The sequence below is a fragment of the Arachis ipaensis genome, chromosome B2, assembly GCF_059453495.1.
Source record: "Arachis ipaensis isolate K30076 ecotype BB chromosome B2, ASM5945349v1, whole genome shotgun sequence".
NCBI classification, from domain to species: Eukaryota; Viridiplantae; Streptophyta; class Magnoliopsida; order Fabales; family Fabaceae; genus Arachis; species Arachis ipaensis.
Genome location: NC_142437.1, coordinates 118,367,703 through 118,394,241, shown reverse-complemented (window position 1 = coordinate 118,394,241; position 26,539 = coordinate 118,367,703). Strand labels below are relative to the sequence as shown.

Here is a 26,539-nt window from a genome sequence, read left to right as displayed (position 1 = left end):
TGAAAAAATGTAAAGGCTAGCTATGTCTTTACATTCAAGTTTGGCAGCAATGATTGTGTATGTTTAAAGGTCAACTAGGAATATTAATTTTGTAATTTAGTAACCATTGCTACCTCCAAAACTAAGATGTCCCAAGTTTTTTGTCTGTTTTTTGTTGCTACAGATAAGAATATGATGTCTCATAGTTAAACAATACTCTAGGAGGCTAAATCATTATCACTAGGCATACTATAGTGCTTTGGCATAATTTTTTTACTTTTTTTTCATTTAGAAATTTAATATTTTCTTATGTGTTGGATGTTTTAACAAAATGTCTATATTCTGGTACATTAGTGTGAAACTATTCACAAGCCTTTTGAATGTGGAAATTATTTTGAAGACTCATGATCAAGCACTTTGAATCTTCATCTCACCAATGTTCATGCATGTAGCAACTTCCAAAGTGGCATGGCATAGTATTTTGAGTACTAACTTCAAACCATTTACCACCAATTAATCATATAGTATAGTGAAAATATGTATGTTTTTTTTTTATATTTAAATCTATTAATCTAAAAGTGTTAAAGGAAGAAAAAGGTTATGGTGACATAAAATGAAAAGTGAAAGCTATTATAAAAATGTTAAATGCTTAACTGTATGAAAAATAATACAGTAGTATATTTTAAACCAACAATTCATAGAAATGGGATTTATTTAAATTTTATTAACATGTAATACTTCAGAAACAAAATAATATAATATGCATAAAAGCCATTTTATAAAAAGGAATAAGAATTGATCAATTGACTAGAGAGTTGTATTAGTGGACACTCCAACGGAGTCTTATATATGCTTAATTCCAAAGTGGGTCCCACACGCACCAAATCATTAGAACATGATATATTTGAAGGAAATATTGACCATTGATATGCTTTAAGGCCAAGTGTATCTATTTGGGATCACTAAAAATTTGGAATATCATTTTGATCTCAAAAACTTCAATTTCACTAATGAATTCTAAAATTTTAAATGATATTGTAATTTTTAAAATATATTATTATATTCTAGACTATTTTAGTATATTTTATTAGATAAAAATAAATTTTAAAAAATTACAACATGATTTCAATATTTTTAAATCTATTTTGTTAGAAATTGCATCTTAAGGCTAAAATTGCTCCAACAAAAAATTGACCGAAGCTTAGATTGTGATATTAGCCTAGATTTATTCATTTAGGTTCTCAATTAACTACTTGCCTCTTAATAAGCTGAGTTAATTCTTTATAAATGATTTCCTTTAGTTTTGGTTAAATATTTTTTATTAAAAAAGGTAAAATTGATTTGTATTGTCATCCCATACACAAACCAAATTAGAGATAGATATTTATAGTATTAAATAAGTTTTTATTCTTACCCTAAGAATAATTTAATTATTATTAGAGGCAGATTGCATTCTCATGTTAAAAAGAATAATAATAAAAAAAAATTCGTTTACTATCCTATTTGATATTATTATCATCTAATCATATACTAATTATATGTGAAAATCTTAACAAAGGAGTAGATGAAAAAATAAAAGAAAAATTTAAAATAAATTGACATGAATAAATAAAATGTTATCCATTGAGTAATAATTTAAGTAGCATTGATTGAAGAGGAATAAATAAAAGGAGACAAAAGAGAATTCAACTTAACAAAGCAGTGTGTCACGGCCTTGGACACACTCCAACGCTACCGTGCCGGCACTCGGACTTACTCAACCTCTTGAGTTAAGACCAAGTCAGCCTAACCCTCAATACTTAGCAAGAAAGCTAAGAATACAAGAGAACACAAGAGAAAGGAAGCTTTGGTGGAAGAACACTTTATTGCTCAAGTGTGGTTACAAATGATTCACACCCCCAAACTCTAACTCTCATCCCAATTTATAGCCATCCACCTCCTCAATGGATGGTTAGGATTAAATCTAATCAACGGTCCAGATTAATCATCCAGAACCTTCTTTACAAATATCTATCCTACCACAACTCTCTAAATGTTTCTAGATTATTCCATATCACTCTTTATACTTCTATATACATCTACACTCTTCTAGAATACTCTATGACCTTCCAGAGTCTTCTAGAACCTTCTAGGGTATTCCGGGACCTTCTATGACATTCTAGAACGTTCCGGAACCATCTAGAGTATTCTCAAACACTCCAGAAAACTATATAAACACTGTTAAATCTAACCTTCTAAAATTTTCCGTGACATTCTCCTCCACCTAATGCGCAGACGTCCTCGTCGCGTTCTGTTCATGATAGCGCTCTAGGTGTTCTTGAAATTGCCACAGATCTTCGCGAGTTTCCCAGCTAGCTTCAGTTATCGGGAGCCCTTTCCATTTGATCAAGTATTGGATACTTGGTGGTACTCCTCTTCGTCGCACGACGCGATTAGCTAGGATCTCTTCGATTTCTTTGTCAAAAGATCTAATCACCACAGGCGGAGCACGACTCGAGTTACCTCTACTCGGTTCGTCTTGGTCCTCATGATATGGTTTAAGCATACTCACATGGAAGACCGGGTGGATCTTCATAGAGGGAGGGAGTTGTACTTTATAAGCAACCTCCCCAACACGTCCAATGATCTCAAATGGTCCTTCGTATTTGCGGATTAAACCCTTATGAACCTTGCGAAAGGCTTTGAATTGTTGTGGAAGAAGTTTGATCATTACCTTGTCTCCCACTTGATAGCTTGCATGCCTCCTCTTCTTATCTGCCCATTTCTTCATCCTCTTGGCAGCTTTGTCGAGGTAAGAACGAGTGACATCTGCTTGTTCTTCCCATGACTTAATCATATGATAAGCTCCAGGGCTCTTTCCTGAGTAAGAGGAAGAAAGAGAGTGAGGTGTAAGCGGCTGTTGTCCAGTCACAATCTCAAATGGGCTCTTCCCTGTAGACTCGCTCCTTTGCAGATTGTATGAGAATTGAGCAATGTCTAGGAGTTTTGTCCAATCCTTCTGATTAGCGCTTACAAAATGCCTTAAGTAACACTCGAGTAAGGCATTCACTCTCTCAGTCTGCCCATCGGTTTGAGGATGGAAGCTTGTTGAGAAATGAAGCTCCGACCCAAGGAGTTTGAACAACTCTATCCATAGTCGTCCTGTGAAGCGTGGATCTCGATCACTAATGATGCTCTTAGGCAATCCCCAGTACTTCACCACATTCTTGAAGAATAGTCGTGCTGCTTCCTCTGCAGTGCAGTCAGTAGGGGCAGGTATAAAGGTAGCATACTTCGAAAATCGATCCACTACCACGAGAATAGATCCAAACCCCTCGGACTTCGGTAAGGCAGAGATGAAATCTAGAGAGACACTTTCCCACGGTCGCTCTGATGGAGGCAGAGGTTCCAATCAACCCACTTGGTGTCTTGTTTTCAATCTTATCTTGTTGGCACACAAGACAAGTCTTCACATAGCTCTCCACTTCAGCTCTCATTTGAGGCCAATAATAAGAAGATTCAATGAGTGCTAAGGTCCTTCGCTGACCTTGGTGACCAGCCCACTTGGTGTCGTGGCATTCTCTTACCAACTTCCTTCTTAGATTGTCCCATTTAGGAACGTATAGTCTTCTCCCTTTTGTGTAGAGAAGGTCGTTTTCTAACCAAAATCTTTTGGTCTTACCTTCTCTAGCCAACTCCACCAACTTCTTGGCTAATGGATCGTGATGCAACCCTTCTTTGATGATATGCATAATATCTCCTTCCACCATAGAAATGGCCGCTAACTCAGCCTTGCGACTCAGCGCATCTGCTATGACATTAGTCTTGCCTGACTTGTATTCGAATTCGAAATCAAACTCAGCCAAGAAGTCTTGCCACCTAGCTTGTTTGGGGCTTAACTTCTTTTGAGTTTGGAAGTAGCTTGTAGCCACATTGTCTGTCTTGACGATGAAGTGTGAACCAAGCAAGTAGTGACGCCAAGTTCTCAGACAATGTACCACCGCGGTCATCTCCTTCTCTTGGACAGTGTATCGCCTCTCTGTATCATTCAACTTGCGACTCTCAAAGGCAATAGGATGTCCTTCTTGCATCAGAACTCCTCCAATAGCGTAGTCAGAAGCATCAGTGTGGACTTCAAATACCTTTGAGTAGTCGGGTAGTGCTAGTACTGGTCCTTCTGTGATAGCAGCCTTCAACTCATCAAAGGCCTTTTGACACTCCTTTGACCATTCCCAAGAGTGATTCTTCTTGAGAAGATCAGTTAATGGTGCAGCCTTAGCGGAGTATCCCTTGATAAACCTCCGATAGTAATTAGCCAACCCAAGGAATGACCTCAATTCAGATACCTTGTTTGGCGGCTCCCACTCTTTGATAGCCTTCACCTTTCCTTGATCCATGCAGAGAGTTCCACCTTTAATGATGTGTCCCAAGAAGTGGACTTCATCCCTTGCAAAGGAACACTTTTCCTTCTTCACATATAGGTTATTCTCTCGCAAGATCTTGAACACGGTTCGTAAGTGTTCTACATGTTCCTCCAAAGTATTGCTATAGACAACAATGTCATCCAAGTAGACCACTACAAACCGATCAAGGTAAGGTCGAAAGATCTCATTCATCAAGGTACAGAAGGTCGCAGGAGCGTTGGTCAAGCCAAAAGGCATCACCAACCACTCATACGATCCATACCTCGTGACACACGTGGTCTTAGGCTCATCACCATCGGCAATTCTCACTTGGTGATATCCTGACCTCAAATCTAGCTTTGAGAACCACTTGGCTCTACCAAGTTGATCAAACAAATCGGCTATCAAAGGAATGGGGTATTTGTTCTTGATGGTTACCTTGTTAAGTGCTCGATAGTCGATGCATAACCTCAATGAACCATCATGCTTCTTTTGGAATAAGACTGGTGCGCCATAAGGTGCCTTCGATGGACGGATGAACCCAGCATCTAGCAAATCTGAGTTGCTTCTTCAACTCCTCGAGTTCTGGCGGTGCCATCCTATACGGTGTTGAGGCGGGCGGCTTTGCTCCTAACTCCAATTCAATCTTGTGGTCCACCTTCCTCCTAGGTGGTAGTTGTTTTGGCAACTCGGGAGGCATCACATCCTTATTTTCTTCAAGGACTTCCTTGATTTCGGGAGGAACGTCTTCTCTTTCAAGTGTTGACTCCTCTTGTAGTAGAGCCAAATATGTAATCTCTCCCTTCTTGAACCCTTTCTTGAGTTGCATAGCGGAGAGTATCGGCGGTCCTCCAACTTTAGAGACTGTAGGGACCATGCACGGAGACCCTTTCTCCATGACGCATACTACGTCGTAGTATGGCATAGGTATTATATTTGCCTTCCTTTGTAAATCGAGCCCGATGACTATTTTAAAATCGTCCATGGGTGCTACTGAGAAATCCACAAGGCCCTTCCAAGAACCAAGAGTCATCTCAACCCCTTTTGCTACTCCCTTAAGGGGTTCACCCTTGGTATTCACGGGTTTGAACCAACCATTCTTTTCGGTGATCTTCAACCCAAGCCTCCTTGCTTCATCAGGCGTGATGAAGTTGTGTGTAGCACCAGTGTCGATCATAGCCATGACAGGTTTTTCATTGATAAAGGCTTTGACATACATCAAGCCTTTCTTTTCTGCAGTACTTGCCTCTTTGGTCTTCACAGCATTTATGTGTTGGATAGATCCAACACACTCAGTTACTTGAGTTTGAGCTTCTCGTTCCTCAGCAATAGATGCCAAAGTCCCTAGCTTGGGACAATCCTTCATTTGGTGCGGTCCCTTGCACACGAAGCATCCTCCTTTGGGCACGAAAGCCTTCTTTTTTTCTTCGTACTCTTTCTTTGAAGAGTATTTTCCTTCCTTCTTGGTTGAGAAGCTCCTCCCCTTGTCTCCCCCACCTTTAGCAGAACTAGGCTTTGAGGAAGACTTAGGTTTAGAGTCTCCCCTATGATACTCAGTGAGTGATTCGGCCACCACGATGGCCTCATCGACATCATTAACATTCCTTCTTTGTAGTTCTTGCTTTGCCCAAGGTTGGAGTCCATCAATGAAGAAGAACAATGCATCCTCTGATGCTAAGTTGGGGATTTGAAGCGTGAGAGTAGTAAACTCCTTTACGTAGTCGCTAATCGTACTCTTGTGCTTCAACTCCCTCAACTTCTTCCTTGCTTCATAAACCACATTCTCAGGGAAGAATTGTCTTTTCAATTCCCTTTTGAAATCTTCCCATGTGGCTATGTTGCAAGTGCCCTTTTCCATATCTACGCACTTTCTCCTCCACCACAAAGTAGCATTATCAGAAAGGTAGAGAGCTGCAGTGCGTACCTTTATTGCTTCTTCGACCACCCCTTGGCCTTCGAAGTACCTCTCCATTTGCCATAGGAAGTTCTCCACCTCACGAGCGTCCCTTACGCCCTTGAATTCCTTTGGCTTGGGGAGATCAATCTTTGTCGTCTCCCTTATAATGGTTGGTCGAGATTTCGCCTCCTCGAACTTCCTCAAATAACTTTAAGGAATTCTCAAGCTTCTCTTCAATTTGGAGCATGCTTTCTTTGAAAGCATCTAGTTCTCCTAATACGTGAGCCTCGAGGGTCTCCTTGTCATGTTCTATCCTTTGGAAGCGCTCATCCATAGAGGATAGAACATTTTTCAACATAGAAACTCTTTCTTCTAAGAAGTTAGAGTCCTTACCTCTAGGCTCACTTGAAGAACGAACCTTCTTGCCTCCCCATTGAGAAAGAATAGTATCCCTTCCCCTTTGAGACTCAACATGCTCCATGGTGATACTAGAAGCCATTCCCACAAGCGACTTGTGCTCCCTCTCGAACCTTGCTCGGATACCAAATTGTCACGGCCTTAGACACACTCCAACGCTACCGTGCCGGCACTCGGACTTACTCAACCTCTTGAGCTAAGACCAAGTCAGCCTAACCCTCAATACTTAGCAAGAAAGCTAAGAATACAAGAGAACACAAGAGAAAGGAAGCTTTGGTGGAAGAACACTTTATTGCTCAAATGTGGTTACAAATGATTCACACCCCCAAACTCTAACTCTCATCCCTATTTATAGCCATCCACCTCCTCAATGGATGGTTAGGATTAAATCTAATCAACGGTCCAGATTAATCATCCAGAACCTTCTTTACAAATATCTATCCTACCACAACTCTCTAAATGTTTCTAGATTATTCCATATCACTCTTTATACTTCTATATACATCTACACTCTTCTAGAATACTCTATGACCTTCCAGAGTCTTCTAGAACCTTCTAGGGTATTCCGGGGCCTTCTATGACATTCTAGAACGTTCCGGAACCATCTAGAGTATTCTCAAACACTCCAGAAAACTATATAAACACTGTTAAATCTAACCTTCTAAAATTTTCCGTGACAAGTGGGTGGGAAAAATAAGAGAATTGAAGGCTTCTGAATTCTCATGATTCACTCATCAATCACCATTCACAAACAAGCATCGTGAATTAAGCTTCTTTTGGAGGGTCCCTACTTTCCATCCCCCTCTTCTAACACCATTCTCATCCAATGGAATAGTTCTTTCCATCATCTATTCTTAATATATAAAAGTAAGTACATAGATTTACTCACATTACTTCTAAATTATTTCTCTTCTTTTACGAACGTCATGTCAGCACCAACGCTTACTTGGCAAAATTTTAGAATCCACCACTCAAATCTTGCCAAATCAACTTTTATTTTCACATAAAAAAAACACAATAAAAACCAACAAATTAACTTTTTCCAAATCAATCTTTATTTCTAAAACAATAAAAACACAAATTAACATTTACCCCAACAAAAAGCTCTCAAAACCAAAGAGCTTATTACCTTTCTCAAACCCTCACCCTCTTAGCACCTCTCCGTACCAAGATCTTATTTCCTCCGTCCTCTTCCGGTCCCATGAGCCATTGTTTTTTCCTCAGAACAAATTGTACATCGCGATGTCCATCTCCGGCGGAGTCGCATTGCATAAATTGCAGAAACCAGGGCAAACTCCATTCCTTCTCTTGCGGTTTCCCTGTCAGAGCTCGATTCTGGGTCTCAAACCAACGTCACCATTCTGCGCTGCCAACGTAGGTCGGGTATCTTCCTAAAGATTTTCAACTTTGCCGTTTACTCTTCTCATTGTTCAATATCATTTTCAATAGCCCTATTTATTTGTTATAAATAATAACATTTTAATTGTGAACTCATTACAAGTAGCACAAGTTTATGTATTCCTCTTTTGTAAACGGTTCTGTCCAACACTCACAACCAAAATTAATGTGCATTTAAAATTATTGCTCCCTATATACTATCGATTGCAATATTTCATCATCAAATTATAAATTGTTATTTTACATGTGGAGTACTTCTTCCACAATTTACATTTACGTGTTTCTCTTTTTCAAATTGTTATTCCACATGTGCATAATTGCTTCCACAAGTTACTTAGAATGGATTATCATTCTTTGACCATGTCTTATTCTCTTTGTTGTAGAAGGATTTGCAGTGGTAATGACAGACCGAAAGAGTTAATACCCAAAATTGCTAGATGAAAATCAATCAATCACTATTTAGTAAAATGTTTTAAAAAAATTAAAACAAAAAACTCATATCTATTATTATTCAATTAAAACATCAAGTACTAATTAAATGCAATAAACATACATTAAAAGTGTCATAATAATAATAATTATAAAAAATTTCAGTTACAAATATTACTTATACATATTAAGACTCTTACTACTCTTCATTTCTTAATCTCTTATACTAATTGTCAAAAATTCCTTAAATTTAATATAACATTTTTATATATTTTCCATTCTCATTCATTTATTTTTTTCATTATTTACAAACAAAAAAATCGCAAGAAAAGACAAAGTGTAGCCATTAATGCAAATTGAAAAATGAAAAAAAATACAGTTTTGTATAACTCTAATATAAATAACTTATGTCTTTTTTAAAAATAAATAAATTCAAAATCTATTTATAATATGTTCTCTAAAATATTTTTAATATAATATTTATTAAAATATACTATATAGTATAAATAATTTACCTCTCCGCACATTGTGCGAGTCTCACTTTAGTTTAGAAATGAATGCGTCAATCAAAGTACTTTTTATTCATTATTTGTGACTAACAATACTTTTACGATAAAAGAGAACAGTGTCATGGCATTTTTTTATTCAGTTGAAAAGAAAAACTCAATGCGAATAGAACTTACAACTTTTTATTAATATTTTTAGTTATTAATTTAATTTTTTTAGTTTAACAATTTAATAATATATTTTTAGTACATATTTTTAAATATTATTAATTAATTATTAATAAAAAATATTAAATTATACTAGTAGTCTAGTATTTTTTTTAATTGAATAGAAAAATATTTATAATAATTTTATTTAATTTTCTACCAAAAATTAAAGAATAGAGGGAGAGATGAGTGAAACAATATAATTATTTACACGGGTTAACTATTAATTTAGTATCTGAAAGATTCAGTCGCAGGCAAAAAAGCTTTTGAAAAAAGTTATCAACAAATTAAAATAGTTTGTGAATGATTTGAAAATACGAACAAAAAGAACTAATAAATATTATAATTTTTGTAAGTAACAAAAAAATTTTTATATTTAGTAAACGGTTTATCTATTATATCTAAATTTTTGTGGCAACATTTGAATAAATATTTAAAAGATACACAAAAAATCGAAGTAAAATTTGATCTTTAGATTTTTCTTTTTATTTTTCAAACAAACAAATGAGGTCATTCACAATAATTTTTTTTAAAAAAAATTACTTGACAAAAAATTATCAAATATTTAAGAATAAAAAGATTTTATTTTTCTAATAATGTTTGTAAAAATTTATATCAAAATTTGATATCTAAAGTCATTTTTAAAAATATATATTTAATATCTAATTTTATTTTTGTCGTATTTTAAAATTTTTCAAAAACTTATTTGTAATATTTTTTGGGGTTCGTTTGTCCGCAGTGCGAACTTTTAGATACCATTTTAATAATTATTCTTATTTAGACTATATTGATATTAAAATTTAGCATAAAATATATTTTATTAAATGAAAATTTTCATTTATTATTAAAAGATTTATCAGATTTACGTAAAATATATTTACCACTTATTATTAATAAATTTTTTAATTTTTTGTATAGATCATAGTAGAAAAAAGAATTCTTCCCTCACATTAATTAATTACTATAAAATAATTTAAAATATACAAAAAATAACGAATGAATCTCATTATTATAATTAGGGAACGGTAATAATATGACACTTCTTATTAATATCACTTTTCTATTTTGTTATTGTAGGTTATTTTTTAGGTATCATTTTAGATATTTATAGTAATTAAATTAATTTAAAATTAAAATTTATATTAAATATAATATTTAAAATAAGGTTGGTATTAAAGAAAAAAAATCGTATTATTTTAAAGAAAGACTAATTAATTATTATTATTTGTATAATTTATTAAATAAAATAATTAAAGAACGGTGGAGGAGTATTCTATAACCTCAATTATAAGAGGTTGAAAGAGCGAGGCAAGGCATATGCCAGGTGTTGCGACGCCATTGGACTTAGACATTAGGTATTGGCATTCGACGAGGGACATCGATGGGGCCATATGACGACGAACCTTGTCGAGTGCATTAACTCAGTGTTGAAGGGTGCCGGTAATCTACCTGTGTTGGCACTAGTCCGAGCAACATATTATCGGTTAAATGAATTTTTTATGCGGAAGAGTGCTGAGACTCACGAACGCAAGCGTGCTGGATTTACTTATTTCGTATTCGCACAACTGCGGATAGAGGTAAGTATGCAATAGGTTGGAAATATAGTTGTGCACCGTTTTGACAGATGGAATGAGGTATTTGAGGTGCGCGAAATGACTAGCGGAAAGGTGTTAGTCGTTGATATTGCGCGACGGACGTGTGACTGTGGGCACTTTCAGGTAGAACGAATACCATGTCGCCATGTTATTGCTTGCTGTGCTAACCAGCGAATCGATTGCCAGCTCTATGTGCATGACGTGTACAAGATGACAGAGGTTCGTAAGGTATATAAATTCGAGTTTACACTGTTAGGTGATGCCGAGACATGGCCTGCATATGGAGGACCCACATTGGTCGCTAATCCCGCCTTGAGGCGAACGTTGAAAGGTCGCCCAAAATTAACCAGATACTTGAATGAAATGGACTCACACGACATGCATGGTCCTCGAATATGCTGTCTCTGTGGTGCTCAGGATCATAGTTGAAATCGATGTCCTCAACATGCTGAACCGAGTTCAACTGTCTATTTTTACCTTTTCTCATAAAGATTTCTCATGATAGCATGATACGGAATATTTTCTTTTTTAATGAAAACATTTATTTCTTTTACCATACAACAAATATTTCTAACCTTTTCATACCTTGTAAAATGCTGCAAACCTATGGTTTATTTTGTCTTTGTCTTAAAGTGTAACATTTATTAGCTGAGCTTTTCTTAGAATTGCACTTGATTTGGGAATTCTCATTAATTTTCTTGTTTCAGTTTTTGGGAATTTTCGTTCTTGCTTTTTGCAGACTTAATAAAGAATTTAAATATTTTATTCGAGTTTTTATTTGCTATTTTGCGTTTTTCTATTTCAACCAAATGTATTTATAATGATGACTGTAGGTAACAGATACTCCAGGCCTGCTGAAGAGACAAGATGGTAATTAATATTTCCTTTATTTTTGCCAATTTCTAAGTAGTATAATTTTATCTTATTTTCTAAAATGTTATCTGCTAGACTTCCAAAAGAATTTATGATACTAGGACGCTGGTACAAGTATCTAGAATGAACAAGTACGGAAAAGAAATAGATTATTGGAAGATTTTTAAGTGTATCATCATATCGGTGTATCATTGATTTTTAATCATTGATCTTAATTATATATATTATATATATTTTTTATAATTAAGATCAACAGTTAAAAATCACTGAAACACCGGTATGACGGCACATTTAAAAGTTTTCCTAGATTATTTTGTAAAAATTAAGGATATGAGTACAATTGGGTATGGCAAGTTATCCTGCAACTGTAGATCATTTTTGTCTCCATTGGGTAGAGACATGAAACCATGGTGCTCATGGCTTATAAAAGAAAAAGAGAAAGCTGCCACCATATAAAACCTCACTCCAATTAAAATGTATTGACTGGATTGTAGTCGAGCAAAATGAAACAATTAAGATACCATATTAAGAGAGTGTGAGTCAGAGAAAGAACAGAAATAAAGGCAGAAAATAATGCCTGAAGGTACCCTGCCAGGCCAACTTATCATAAAAGGCGGGTCGGGCATAGAATTTGAGCCCGAAAGACAGCTCGCTTAAACCACACTACCTAATCCGCTGGCTTTGGTAGCGTAGGCCGGCCAACCACCACTTTTTTGTGACCTTTTTTTTTCTACAAAAGTTATACACTTAAAACTAAAAAAAAAAAAAAGATTAATGAAACAATGAAACATTTTTTGGTATATTGCTAACTTATTATATAATAATAAAATATTTTTTCAAAATATTTTTTCATTTAAAAAAAATGTTAGTGCTTAAATCTTTTGAAAACTGTTTTTTTAATATTATTTTTAAAAAAAATTTTGGTAGGCTACTTGCCAGTTCGCCAAAAAAGGGATGGATCGGCATATTTGGCCCAGATTTTTTTGCCGGGCGGGATAGGGGGGCAGGGTGGGCCAGCCTGCTTGCCAACCCTCCCCGTCACTATCCAATTTCAAATTCTAGTTAGTCCTCTTTAGTTTGGTAGGTTTCATGATTTTCAATGCCTTCTCTGCTCTGCATCTCTGCAGATCATTGTTTAGGAGTTATGGTGTGCATTTTGCTGCTTTTGTTTCTGGTGTGTCCTGGACGTTCTACCTTAATTCTTCAGGCTTGGTATGTTCAAAAGTTTTCGGGTTTTCCCTATTAATCATTTCACCTGATTATGGTTAGAGATTGTATAATCTTTTTTAATTAAAAAATCCTGAAATGTATGTATGTTTCATGGTGTTTCCTTATCTGGTATACAAAGGCATTGGCATCCAGTACTGTAATAATTAGTTGATTTGTCATTGTTTCTCGTTGTTCTAATGTGGTTTTAAATGACTTAGGTCCTTCAATTTATGATTTATATGCTTTTATTTTCCTGGTTTTTAGAGGACAGGAATAATTTAGAGAAGTTGACTCTTGCTGTCCTTTCACATCTTCCAACAGCAGTTTTATATGTTCATGACCTTTCTGGGGAGTGTGGCACTTCACCATCTGATCAGGTGTGCTTTTTATGACAATTGAGTTGATAAAATAACTAAATTAAGGCTTAAACTCAATTTTCAATTACCGGCTATAAATATTATTGAAATATGTACTTTGTATGTAGCTCATCAGGTTCCTTTTAAATTAGATGTATGTGAAAGCCTTTTATTTTGTTTTTAAGATGTTTATTGCTTCTGTATTCATGATCCTTTGAATATTTGTTTCAGATGTACAATTCAAATTTTTACCTTAGATTTTCCATTGTATTTGAAGTATTGTCCATTGTGGCTCTTTTTGGTCTATATTGATATATGATAAGCTACAATTACATGATAAAGATATTACGATTGACCAATTGATGTTCATCCTTCAGATTTTTTTGTCTGTCTGTTAAGCGTTACTTTATTCCAGTCATGCTTTTTATTAATGGTGTTTATGACTTGGTTTGGATCAATTTTGATGTAACAACTAAACTGATTCAGCCAATTAGAATTATTTTCTCAGGATTAGATTGGTTTTTTTAATTAAAAAAACTAAACCAACCTAATGCAATCAAAACTGGTTTAGACTGTCCTGGTTAATTCAATATTTGGGGTTCTTTTTTAATGCAAAATTTGTAAATTAATAATAAAGGATATGAGACTTTTGTGTAATTGAATAGACTAGAAAGAGGACTAAATTTATATTGTTGCGCAGTCATCCTGTAGCTAGAGCTACAAGAAACCTAAGAAAATCACAGGAGATATTATTAAAAGAGATTTAAATATTAATAGTTCAAATATGAATGTGATTCCAGACAGAATACTATGATGTTATTTGATCCCGACTCCACCTTGTTGGAGACGGCTTGCGTCTTGTCTTATTGTAGAATTTGGGTGTTTGAGGAAAAAAGAATTGAAGAAACTTAAAATGGGACTAATTGTAGTGTAAATTTACTTGGGAGTATCCCCAAGACTCCAATCAGTGTGTGTACATATATGCTGAATACATAATTGTGTACATAATCAAGTGCCTTAAATTTATAGAATGACGAACAAGTTGACATTAATAAGTATCCTATGTCCTATCCTATTTCTGTAGCATGTCAACTTTATTTACATCAAAACAACGCTCCTCAAGGCATGCATGTATATTTTATGCATCAAACATGTTACATATGTTTGTAACTCTTACTCCCATGTATATTGACAAAGCATAAGTTGATGATGGTTGGTTACTTGGTTATGCAGTTTTCAATATACAAAGAGATCAAAGAAAGGTTTAGTGGACATTTGTGGCTTGATGTTGTATCCAAATTTGATCTGTTGAAGCCATCACCTGTGGTCTATGCAACAGAAAAGCCATCTCCCACAGAATTTGAGCTGGAGAAGTACCGGAAATCAGGTCCTGATGGAGCTATTCATGTATCTGTCAAAACACAACAGGGACTAAATGAGGTCAGGCAAATCTGTTTCAAGATTTCATATTTTAGCTAGAATATTTCATGGTTCGGGTTATATAAGAATAAAGCCACGGCAGTGTCTAGCAAGTAACATTTTTGTCGATGAAAATGGGTAGGGTTAAGTGTAGATCTTCTTGAATAGGAATTGGCACTAAATTAACTACTAAGATTCATTGCTTTTACTGTGTAGCTGAAGAAAAAAGTGCATGAGCTGCTTTGCCTGCAGATGGCGAAGATAAAACATACAATGGAACAACCAAGAGAAGTGAGAGGTACCACTCAAAGCGTAACAGCAAATTTGTGAAGAAACTCGCAGCTAAAATAGAGGAAGTTGAAGTCTTCATAAAGCCTGTAAATCTTTGTAAAATATGTTAGGCACCATCTATGCCGCACCTCCATACTCGAAAACCAGCAAAAGCTTCATTACAGGCTCCTCTAAGCAATTAAGCACCACAGAATTGATTTAGCGTAGCAACAAGAGCTGAATCTTAAGTGCTTATGTACCTTGGCATCTTTGACATCTTTATTGTTACATTCACATTGGAGATACAATGAAAGCTTGTTTGTTCATCGCCTTTGAACTTTCAATCAATTTGGCCACAGCATGTAATTTTTGTTATCATTTCGTTGTAACGTTGATGAGCTCAAAACTCAAATCTTGTCAGAAATAATGATAAAATTGGTTTGACAAAACACTGATAATTTATTTTCAAATCTTGTTTGTCATGTAGGTGAGAGTAAAGTTTTACTTTTGTCCCATAAATAATTATCACAAGTTTAATTTTGCTTGAAAAGTAGATATATTGTATGGAAGACAGCATATATAAAGGAATGTTTTTCATTTGATGAAAGAATTTACATTCTCCCAAACGTCATGGTTAGCTTCTACATTCTATTTACGAAGAAAAGAGAATGCTTGAGCCAGAAAAATAATAATGCAAAAATGCTGTTGTTCAGTTCATTCTTGTCAAATGCTAATTTAGGCGCAATAATGGTGGTAATTTGATGGACTTGGTTGGTTGCCTTTTGTTCTTTACTGGAAACATAGTCCATAATTTGACCAATCAAGACACTTCAAGAAAAGAGCACCAAGCTGCATGCAGCAAAGTTGGAGGGTCTGCTCCAAGCCAGGAAGATATCCAGATGGTGAAGCTGTATTCTTGGTTTAAACAACCAAGTATTCTTGGAATCAGCTACAGTTTATTTCAGAGGCTTACCGGCTTGAAGCGTGATAGAAGCTTGATAGTTCAGCTTTACTTGAAACATAGTAAAGCAGAACTATCAAAGACAAATTGAAGTCCTCTTCTTTTTTTGCTGAGATGAGTAACCAGTTCCTGCTTTATGTAAAATGCATCACTGTCTCTTCAATAATAAGTTTTAAACTTCACTTTCACCCAACAATGGTAGTGAAGGTGGATTACAGCAAAATCACAATTTACATAAAGTCAAAACAAAAGAAAAAGAATATGGAAATAGCTCAAGAAGTAGGACAATATAGTTTCCCCCTTCATCTTCAGTTGCAAAAGTAAACCAAGACCAATGACTCTGACAATCACACTTTAAGATTAATCCATAATTACCTCCCTGCACTAAGAATCTGCTGTAGTCTCACACCTGCATAGGGAACCTGCTGCTAATTTCTCCATGACAACATGATGAAGGGGGAAACCATATTGTCCTACTTCTTGAGCTATTTCCATATTCTTTTTCTTTTGTTTTGACTTTATGTAAGTTGTGATTTTGCTGTAATCCACCTTCACTACCATTGTTGGGTGAAAGTGAAGTTTGAAACTTATTATTGAAGAGACAGTGATGCATTTTACATAAAGCAGGAACTGGTTACTCATCTCAGCAAAAAAAGAAGAGGACCTCAATTTGTCTTTGATAGTTCTGCTTTACTATGTTTCAAGTAAAGCTGAACTATCAAGCTTCTATCACGCTTCAAGCCGGTAAGCCTCTGAAATAACCTGTAGCTGATTCCAAAAATACTTGGTTGTTTGAACCAAGAATACAGCTTCATCATCTGGATATCTTCCTGGCTTGGAGTAGACCCTCCAACTTTGCTGCATGCAGCTAGGTGCTCTTTTCCTGAAGTGTCTTGATTGCTCAAATTATGGAACGGAATCTCATTGTCCCACTTTCTGAACTCATATTCCCAAGTTAGCAGTAAGCTATCAGGAGCAATAATCATGGGATGGCAATCTGGAAACACTTCCAAGTATGTCTGAAGGAACACGATGGTCAGCCGCGTCTTTCCAGTCCCTGGAGCATGAGAAATGATGCATCCACCCCTGCTGTTCGAGTCACAACTCTTCAATTTAGGAAGCTCCGTGGTTCCTGCCAAGTTTTTCCAAAGGAATTCAAAACCTTCAAGCTGATGAGCATACAGGTTTTGCTTAGAATCTGCTGGAATCAGGTCCCAAACTGTGCCTTCCTTGTTACAGTAACCACCTTCTCGGACACCAAATGGAGCATCATCAAAGCATAAGCCATTAGGCCCATCAGATAGCAGCTTCTTTCTTGATCCTTCTCTTGGATACTCACCACCTGTATTATGTACAACAGAAGCATGCAAACAAGCTCATCCCATAGTTCAAATCAACACAAGGCATCAATTAACAAAATTAAGCATTGATTATTGGATGAAGTGAGTATTATAGTTCAAGAGATAATAGCTCACATCAATCTTGATGTCCTAGTTCATCAATGAAGTCTACTTACAAAGAGTACCGGCATGCCTTTTATGTCTATGACCATCCAATGGCAGAGTATGCAATATATTCCAGTCTCTTCGTCATGGACAAACTTGTGCTTACAATGGGTTGCTGGAGCCTCCGTGTTCTGTTGCGTTTCGACAGTCTCAAGACAGCCAACCTGCAGTTCATAATATAAATTATGATATATATCTTTTAGAACGTCAAAGATCAAAAGAAGCTTATGACCGTAATATGTTTTAATTACAATATAAATGGTTATTTAGTGAATGACCTTCATCAACTTATAAAGGTATCAGACCTAAGGCTATGAGATGAGAAATCAGAGAGAATGAAAATGTGATCAATGAGATTGTGGTCTTAATTGTTTTCTTACACTGCAGTATATGATTGATATATAGACTAACTATCATAACTAATAGTGCCACACCAGCTCTTACTCCTAACACGACTCGTTACTAGTTACATCAACTCTTTGAACATTTAACAACTCACCAGAATTTCAGAAAATTAATCAATCATTGAAAATAATATAATGCGCCTACCACTATTGTTGCACATAAAAACACAGATACAAAATCCAACATTCAATATTATTATAAGTTAGACATTTTATTTAGTGTTTCAGCAAACGAAAGATGACTTACCAAGGAGTCAACTTCACCTAGTCTGGGCAAAGCATCCATTTCTTCCCACAACATATCCCTCTCCTTCTCAGATTCAGTTTTTTCAATTGGCACTTTCTTTGGAACAAAAAATTTTCTCTGAATATTGAGAGCTGATTCCTTTGAGATTGTATCTTGCTTATGAACATTATCTGGATAATGATTAATCCGAAAGCATTCAGCAAGAAGTTCAATCAACGGTGCCTCCTTTGGCCTAGATGGATTTGTTGTCACTCTATGTTGCTCCCTATCTTTGTAACTACTTTCGCAATCCGCCCCGGCCTTATGCTTCCCTTCAGCCTCTCCTTCCTTCTTGTTCTCCCTCTCTTCCTCTGCACTCTCCATTCTTTCATCATTCATCTGCACTCTTTCATCGATCATCGGCGAGTCCCCTTTGTCCTTTGCCACAAAATCAGACACACTTACACGACCCTTCTGTTTTACCGGTTTCTTTTCATCCTTTTCTGAATCATCCTCCTCAGGTGGGGATGGACGCGAACGCTTTTGGGAAGAGGCTTCAATATCAGCACCAACATTTTCTCCTGTTCTTTCCACTCTCTTCCGTGCTCTATTCCCCGCTGGCATTGGTTTCTTTGCCACCTTGTTTCCTTTGTCTTCGTTCTTCTTTGAAGAACAACCCTCCACTGGTTTCTTAGCCACATTCATTGAAGAACAACCCTCCACTGGTTTCTTAGCTACATTCTTTTCCTTATCTTCATTCTTTTCTGAAGAACCCTCCACTGGTTTCATAGCTACATTCTCTTCCTTATCTTCATTCTTTTTTGAAGAACAAACCTCCACCGGTTTCTTGGATACATTCTTTTCCTTATCTTCATTCTTTTCTGAAGAACAACCCTCCATATTGCGTTCTCCAAAGAGAACACTAGCACAATCTGCATCCTTTGGTAGCATTTTCTCTTGCTGATGATTAAACACATTATTCTGGGTTGAGGATGAATTGTTCTTATTCTCACCATTCTTCTTGCGAATTCCAGAGCATTCAGTTTCCACAATCACCTCGTCGCAGCGCAAAACTTTATTGCTATGAGACTCAAAAGTTGGCTCTCTTCTCTTCTCCTTCTTCCTCCTCTTACATCTCCTCTTCTCCTTTTCCTCTTCTTCATCCTCATCATCAAAAGAATTTGAACCACTATCAAAAGAACTTACAACCCGATTTGCTTTCTCTCTTTGGCGCCTTTTACATTAACACAGTAGACAACCAAGCCAGAAACTTCATAGCTTTGCCATTGTCTGTCTTCTGCCACCTACTCTCTCTTTTTTTCTTTCTTTTTTTTTTCCACGTTCCTTCCTCCCTTAGCTGTTCTGCAAATGTATCTTTTATAATAATAATAATAAAAACGTTTTTCTGCGGAAGCTGAAAAGGAGCAGGAAGAAAGAAGAAAAATTAACGAAAAAAAAAAGGCTTCTTTTTGGTTCAGGAAGAAAGAAGAAAAATTAACGAAAAAAAAAAAAGGCTTCTTTTTGGTTCAGCATGGTGATCGTTAATGGTGTTGCTAGCAGAAAAAGATGCAAGAAGAAAGAGGGGTCTTTGAATTCGTCACCGATTGGATCAGGATCCCGAAACGTGTTTCCTATTGATGGTGCTGGAACTTCTGCCAACGATCCTATAATCCTTGGTTTGAATGATAGTAGTAGTGATGAAGGCACTGATAACAGTGATGAGGGCCGTGGAAGAAGTTTGGACTGGATTTTGGGCTTTCAAGTGAGTCAGAGGATGAGGGAGAAGGTTCAGTTTCACCATCAACTTCAGCATCAACTTCATATGCTGAAGCTGAACCTTCTCCCTCATCCTCATCCTCTGACTCATTTGAAAGCCCAAAATCCCAGTCCAAACTTCTTCCACGGCCCTCATCACTGTTAGCAGTGCCTTCATCACTACTACTATCACTCAAACCAACGATTATAGGATCCTTGGCAAAAGTTCCAGCATCATCAATAGGAAAAACGTTTGGGGATCCTGATCCAATCGGTCACGGATTCAAAGACCTCTCTTCCTTCTTGCTTCTTGTTCTGCTAGCAACACCATTAACGATCACCATGCTGAACCAAAAAGAAGCAATTTTTCTTCTTTCTTCCTGCTCCTTAGAAAAAAAATATTTTTTTTAATTATAAAAGATACATTTGCAGAAATAGAACAGCTTAGGGAGGAAGGAAGGTGAAAAAAAAAGAAAGAAAAAAAGAGAGGGTAAGTGGCAGAAGACAGGCAATGGCAAAGCTATGAAATTTCTAGCATGATTGTCTACTGTGTGTTAATGGAAAAAGCGCCAAAGAGAGAAAGCAAATCGGGTTGTAATGGGTTTTTCAAATAGGGTAACTTGGTAAGTAAACTTGACTGGCAACACACAGTACTCTTAAAAAGTCTCGGTTTTTAACTTTTTATTTTGTTCCGCGAAATCCAAATCGTACTAATAAAAACGGACTCTATCTTTTCAAATTTTTTTATATTTGATAAGCTTGGCATGTATGAAGTAAAAGTAGTGTTATAATTTTTGGTTTTTTTCGAAAGTGTAGAAGATACACAAATTGGAGGGTGTAATTTTTATACTTTAAATTTTTTAATTTTTTTTAACAGAAATTACTCGGTCCGATTTTTGTACTGTCACAATTTTTTCGATCCGATTTTATAAATCCCTCAATCTGATTTCTATATCCTCATAAATCGGATGGTCTGATTTTTGTTTATCAAATTAAAAGGTCTCATATTTAACACCTCATCAACCCACATTTTAAAAACGGTTTAACTAGGTATCCTTTAAAAATAGTACAACATTCAACTTTTTATTACAATAATTAAAAAAAAATTAAAACAAATACAACTAAAAATTATAAATAGATTTACTGTCTTTTTAAAATTAAATACACATTCAAAATACAATTTAAAAAACTGAAATTTAAAATTTAAATTTTAAATTTATGTTTCAGATTTAATATATTTAATTATTAATATATTATAATTTAAATACATATCTAAAAATCAAATTATTCAAAATTCAAAATTTTGATTTTAAAATTATAAAATAAACCTTAAACTATCAAATTATTAATTAAACTCGTACAAAACACTCAAAGAAGCAGAGAAGTCACGTTTGCGCCATGTCGAAAATCCAGAGGCGCACATGGAAAACTCAGAGGTGCACATCGAGAAGTCATCCTCCGCTGTCATTCATCCGTGCCACCTTCCTCTTCCGCGCTCATCTCAACGCTGTCTTTCTCCTTTTCGGGGCTCATTTACAACAATGTCTTTTTAATGTTTAAATTTAAATTTTAGATTTATGATTTTGGATGTGTTTTAAAAATATTTTTTGTATAACTTAATATTTTAGATGTGTTACAATTGAAAAAGAAACTACAATTGAAAATATTTTAGTTTATATATATAATTATATTCGACCATTCATAATTGTATTATTAACATTTATATTGAATTATTAAAGTTGACTAATATCAGATGTGTTATAATCGAAAAATAACAACACAATTTTAAATTAATTGTTGATTATAATAATTTTGAAAACTAATAAGTATCGAAAAAAAATTAACTGATAATTTAAATAATAAATATTATATTCATTTGATCGAATAAAAAATCAAAAGATTAATTGTATTATTAACGTTTAAATTTAAATATTTAAAGTTAGCCTGATTTTGGATGTGTTTTAAAAATATTTTGAATAAAATATCATAATATCATGTTTTATAATTGATAAATAACAACAGAATTTTTATGATCATATCAACTACATCTTCTCTCTTAAACTCCAGATTTTTTTTTGCTTCTTTGCTCAAACTACTTACGTAGAAAGTATTTTATTTGCAACAACTTTATTAATAAAATTAAATAAGATCAACCTTGTTCCAATTAAATCAGCAGAGTGTTTTTATGTTTAAATTAAAATATAATTAAAAATATTGAACATGATATTTCATAACAAATTACATAAACACATGTGTGGAAAATAATGATACCTTTCACCAATGCAAAATGAGAGAGTGCTTCAGCTGGAAGGTGGTGATGGTCTTCACCAATGAAGACGAGACTGGCAGCGTCCTTTTTGGTTTGGAATTCACTAATGCGTGTGAATGTCCCGGTTTGGAATTCACTAATGCGTGTGAATGTCCCGTAGAATAAGGAATTTAAAAAACAGTATCTGTTACATGAAATTACGAAAGTAAAGCAAAGTCACCGTAATCACCAATGAAGTGGGTGGGTTTTAAAATTTAAATTTAAATTAAAATCTAATTATAGATATGTATCTACAAAATAGGAACATGTTACATTAAAAAAATAATTAAATATTATTTAAATCTAATTAAAGACTGATTAAAGGCTGATTAGTATTGTACGACTAACATTTCCCTTTTAAAAATACACAGTTACTACTCTAATATCAAAAACAAAATCTTCTATGACCTCCTACTCTCACTCTGTCACCTAAAGAAATACTCTCACTCTCTCAAATTTAATATAAAAGAAAAAAACAAATTACAATTATGTATATATCTTTTTATTGTTAAGTAATATTTTTTTAAAAAAATATTTTTAATAATAAAAATATTATTTTAATTTTAAAATATTATAGTCTATGTAATATAAAGTAAGTTTGGGTAGGTTCATAAGTAATTTTTAGTTTATGAAAAATTGTAACATTAATATTTGATATAATTTTTAAAATCAAATTATGACTTTTTAAAAAGTTATTTAAGTGTTTATAGAGAAGTTAAAAAAATTATTTATCTTATAATAAAAAAATTTTATTATTTTTTTTAAATAAATACTTTTAAAACTAAAAAATTAAATACAAAATAATTTATTTATAAATTATATGTTACTTTTAATATAAGTATTTATTATTTAAGTTTTTTTTAAATTTAATTAAATTGTTTTTTTAATTTGGCCATAATCATGACCCACATATATATATTTGTTTTTCTTTATAGATTATAGGATGAGGGATAGAAAAAAATTATAAAGATCCAAGATTCAATTTTTAAAATTTGTATATAAAATAAAAAATAATATAAGATTTTTGTTATTAACTGTATTTGTTAAAACGTTATTGCATCATATATTTTAAGTTATGAATCATGCATATGCAATGACAAGAAATTATAAGGTGTGAAGTCAAATTGGTATCTAATGATATTGGAAGAAATTATTAAAATGTTTGGATTCATTTTAATTCAACATTAAAATTTTGTTTTCTTTAATTCTTGTAGGGGGATGGTACTTTTTTTACTTTATAAGAATTGTTTTTGTAAAGGTTGGCCATGGTATAGTTTCTCTGGGATGAGTATTTATAAATTTTTTTGTCAGGATGAGTTATACGTCGACAATGAAAAAAATAAAAAGGTGAGTATTTACAAAAGGTATTTTAACACTCAAGTCAGTAATTAAATAATAAGTTTTACAAATTAAAATAATCTAAATAATTTTTTAACTTCTTTTTATATCTAAAACAAAAAATAATAGTCATGTCTCCGAATTAATTTCGCTTTAAACAGAAAATAATATTATATTTTATCATTTTAATATTTATTTTAATCATTGTTATTAATAACCGACTTATAACATATATAATTGAATTATGACGTATAATCGAACTATAACGATCGTGTCAAAAAATACGAATCTTATCTTATTAAAACGTTTTACTAAAAATGTTTTAGTGAGGTAGAAGTCATATGAATAAGCTTTGTGTGAGTGCCAACTAATATATTATCTTGTATTTATTCACCTAACTTTTGTTTAAATTTTTAATCCATTTATTAAAACAAAATAGAAAAAGATTGACTCCTTTCTTTACGAGATGAGCATAAAGAGTGTAAAATTAAAGAATAATATATATTATTTTTGTTAAATTCGTATAGATTATTTGATAGATCTTTAGTTATTTTTATGTCTGTTTTAATGTTTAAGAGTTCTTACGTTACTATAATCACTAGTAGATTTTTTAATTGTATTTTTAATGTTTAGGGAGACCTTAAATACTTAGTGCATTAAGTAGAAGTGTCATTTAGTTTTTCTACTAAGCATTAAAATTATAATTAAAGACCTATTAATAATTATAGTGACTTAGAACGGAAATATTTAGTTAAAAAAAATAATAATTATCTATATTTATAAACTTTGCGAATGAAGTACTTATTAAATGAAAAAACTAATATTGTATTCATAAAAGATAAATTTTATGCAATAATGGATCCAAAAATTTTTAAAAATGGGGACAAAAATATATACACTAAAATAAAATTTGTTAAACATTATTTATTAATTAGAGATATAAAAATTTTAAAAATTAGTAAATATTTTTATTCTTAAAATACTATTCATTATATATAATTTTAAAAAATATTTTTTTATTTCTAAAATTTGAACCTAAAATATTTTAATTAAATTATAGAAAGCTTGTTATCCTAACTAATTTTTTATACACATTTAATAATAAAAGACCGAATCAATTAGCACATTAGCGACTAATGATACACTAGTAGTATTTATAATTTGAAACTAAAATTATATATAAATACTAAAAAAATTAAATTTGTATTTAAAAATTATGTTTATATAAAATAATAGAAATATAATTTACAATTTTTTTTCTTTCTTTCTCTTTAAAATAATTAATTTTGTTATAACATTTTTAATTTAATTTTGATATAATGTTAGATGAAAGATTTTATGTATCTATTTAATTATGTATTGTAATTTAAATATTTTTTATTATTATTTATAAAAATAAAAAATATATTCTAAATTAGTAAATTAATCAATTTTTTTTTAAATTTTATATGCAACATACGTGCGTATAATAGAACAAAAGATATAAAATAAATAATAAGGATGAATAAATTGAAAATAAAATAAAATATATAAAGTCATGAAGAAAATAAAATATTAGATTAATACCTAAACTATAATTGTTTGAATTAAAATTTGCAATTGAAAATTTTAAAAAGAGAAACAATAAAATTGGAAGATACATAGAGACATAGAGAGTTATATAAAATAATATGAAGAATTTAAAATTTATCTTTTGATGAAAAGAAGATGACCACTAGACAAAGAATAAAAAAATGTTATAAAAATAAGAAGAGAATTTAAAGAAATAAAGGAGTAATGGCACAAAACTAAATTTGATTAGGTTAAATAATAGTCAAAATAATAAAAAAATAAAAAAATAAATTTAAAATTTTGACAAATTGAATTTAATTTATTTATAGTGAGATCATTTAAAATTTAAAATAAAAGCACATTATTTTTTTTTTGAAATAAAAAGCTCAACACAGTAAGGTGGAACATTTAGAAAGTCTAGAATTACAATACAAACACTAAACAAGAAACTATAGTTATCTCCGGCATTGCCATCAACAACTAGACGGAACAAAGTCAACTCACTCTTTGTAGCTCCTAATCGACTTGGTAATAACTTTCGCAACGCCTGTTTCTTGATTCCTGAAATTCTGACATTCTTTTCCAACCACGTATTCCAAATGATAGCAAAAAAGTCAATCAGCCACCTGTTACGTTCGACTTTTCTTACAGGAGCTCCTGTCTAACTCTCAAAGTGTTTCTTATAATGGTTCTTGGAATAGACCAAAGTTTATTATAGGCATATAACCAAGCACACCACACCTGTCACGTGAACTCACAGCAATGAATAAATGAAAATCATTCTCAGTTTCTTTTTTACATAAAACACAAATCATATCCCTGTGATCAATAATGCCCAATCTAATCAATATTTCCTTAGTATTGACCCTACCAACTAACACAAACTAGGTGAATAGCTCAACTCTTGGTGGTACTAGTCCTCTCCATATAAATCTAGTGAAACTATAACTCGTAATGTCCTTCGGGAGAGTCTCAACCTGCAAAGCCTGCACAAATGAGTTAGTAGAGTAAACTCTTTATCTATCAAATTTTCATACTATTCTGTCCTCTCTCTCACTTGTTAACCTGACAGGTTGTAGAACTCCATGAAGTTGGTTAACTAATTCTAACTCCCATTAGAAGAGTACCCTTCTCCAATGAAAGTTCCATATTCACTCTAACCCATTCCAGAACCTACAGTCCCCTATTATAGATCCAACTTGGTTTAAAACCGAGAAAAGCCTTGAAAATACATCCTGCAACACACCACATGGTAGCCAACTATCTTCCCAGAAACAAATTCTTCTACCATCTCCTAACTCTAATGATAATCTTCTGACCATCTTATCTCTCGCTTGCTATTCTCTTATCTACAACTGACAAATGTCCCTCCACAGATCCTTTGTATTAGGAACCAGCTGACAAGAAAGAAGAGCATTGGGATTCAAGTCATTGCACGAACACACAATTTTCTTCCATAATGGGCAATCCTCCTTTGAAAACTGCCACCACCACTTGAACAACAATGCTGTATTCCAGAGCACTACATCACCCACGCCCAAACCCCCAAAGCAT

At 33.4% G+C, this 26,539-nt stretch overlaps 1 protein-coding gene and 1 pseudogene across 1 annotated transcript; both read right to left on the bottom strand.

The window, feature by feature from the left end:
* Positions 1-2,394: 2,394 nt before the first annotated feature.
* On the bottom strand, positions 2,395-6,961 carry LOC148575370 (uncharacterized; annotated as a pseudogene).
* Positions 6,962-17,105: 10,144 nt separating this feature from the next.
* Positions 17,106-18,984, bottom strand: LOC148575369 (uncharacterized). The gene is made up of 3 exons (XM_088504533.1): positions 18,055-18,984; positions 17,415-17,567; positions 17,106-17,240 (listed from the first exon to the last, which is right to left on the bottom strand). Exons 1-3 carry the CDS (start codon positions 18,982-18,984, stop codon positions 17,106-17,108), a joined length of 1,218 nt encoding a protein of 405 aa, XP_088360659.1.
* Positions 18,985-26,539: the final 7,555 nt, after the last annotated feature.

Bases quoted from the DNA above. Each gene is read 5' to 3' on its own strand.
- LOC148575369 (XM_088504533.1), bottom strand. From the start codon at position 18,984: ATGCTACCAAAGGATGCAGATTGTGCTAGTGTTCTCTTTGGAGAACGC. The intron at 17,568-18,054 runs GTAAGTCATCTT...TATGAACTGCAG, and splicing joins TAGGTGAAGTTGACTCCTTG to GTTGGCTGTCTTGAGACTGT. The intron at 17,241-17,414 runs GTAAGTAGACTT...TACATAATACAG, and splicing joins AAGGCATGCCGGTACTCTTT to GTGGTGAGTATCCAAGAGAA.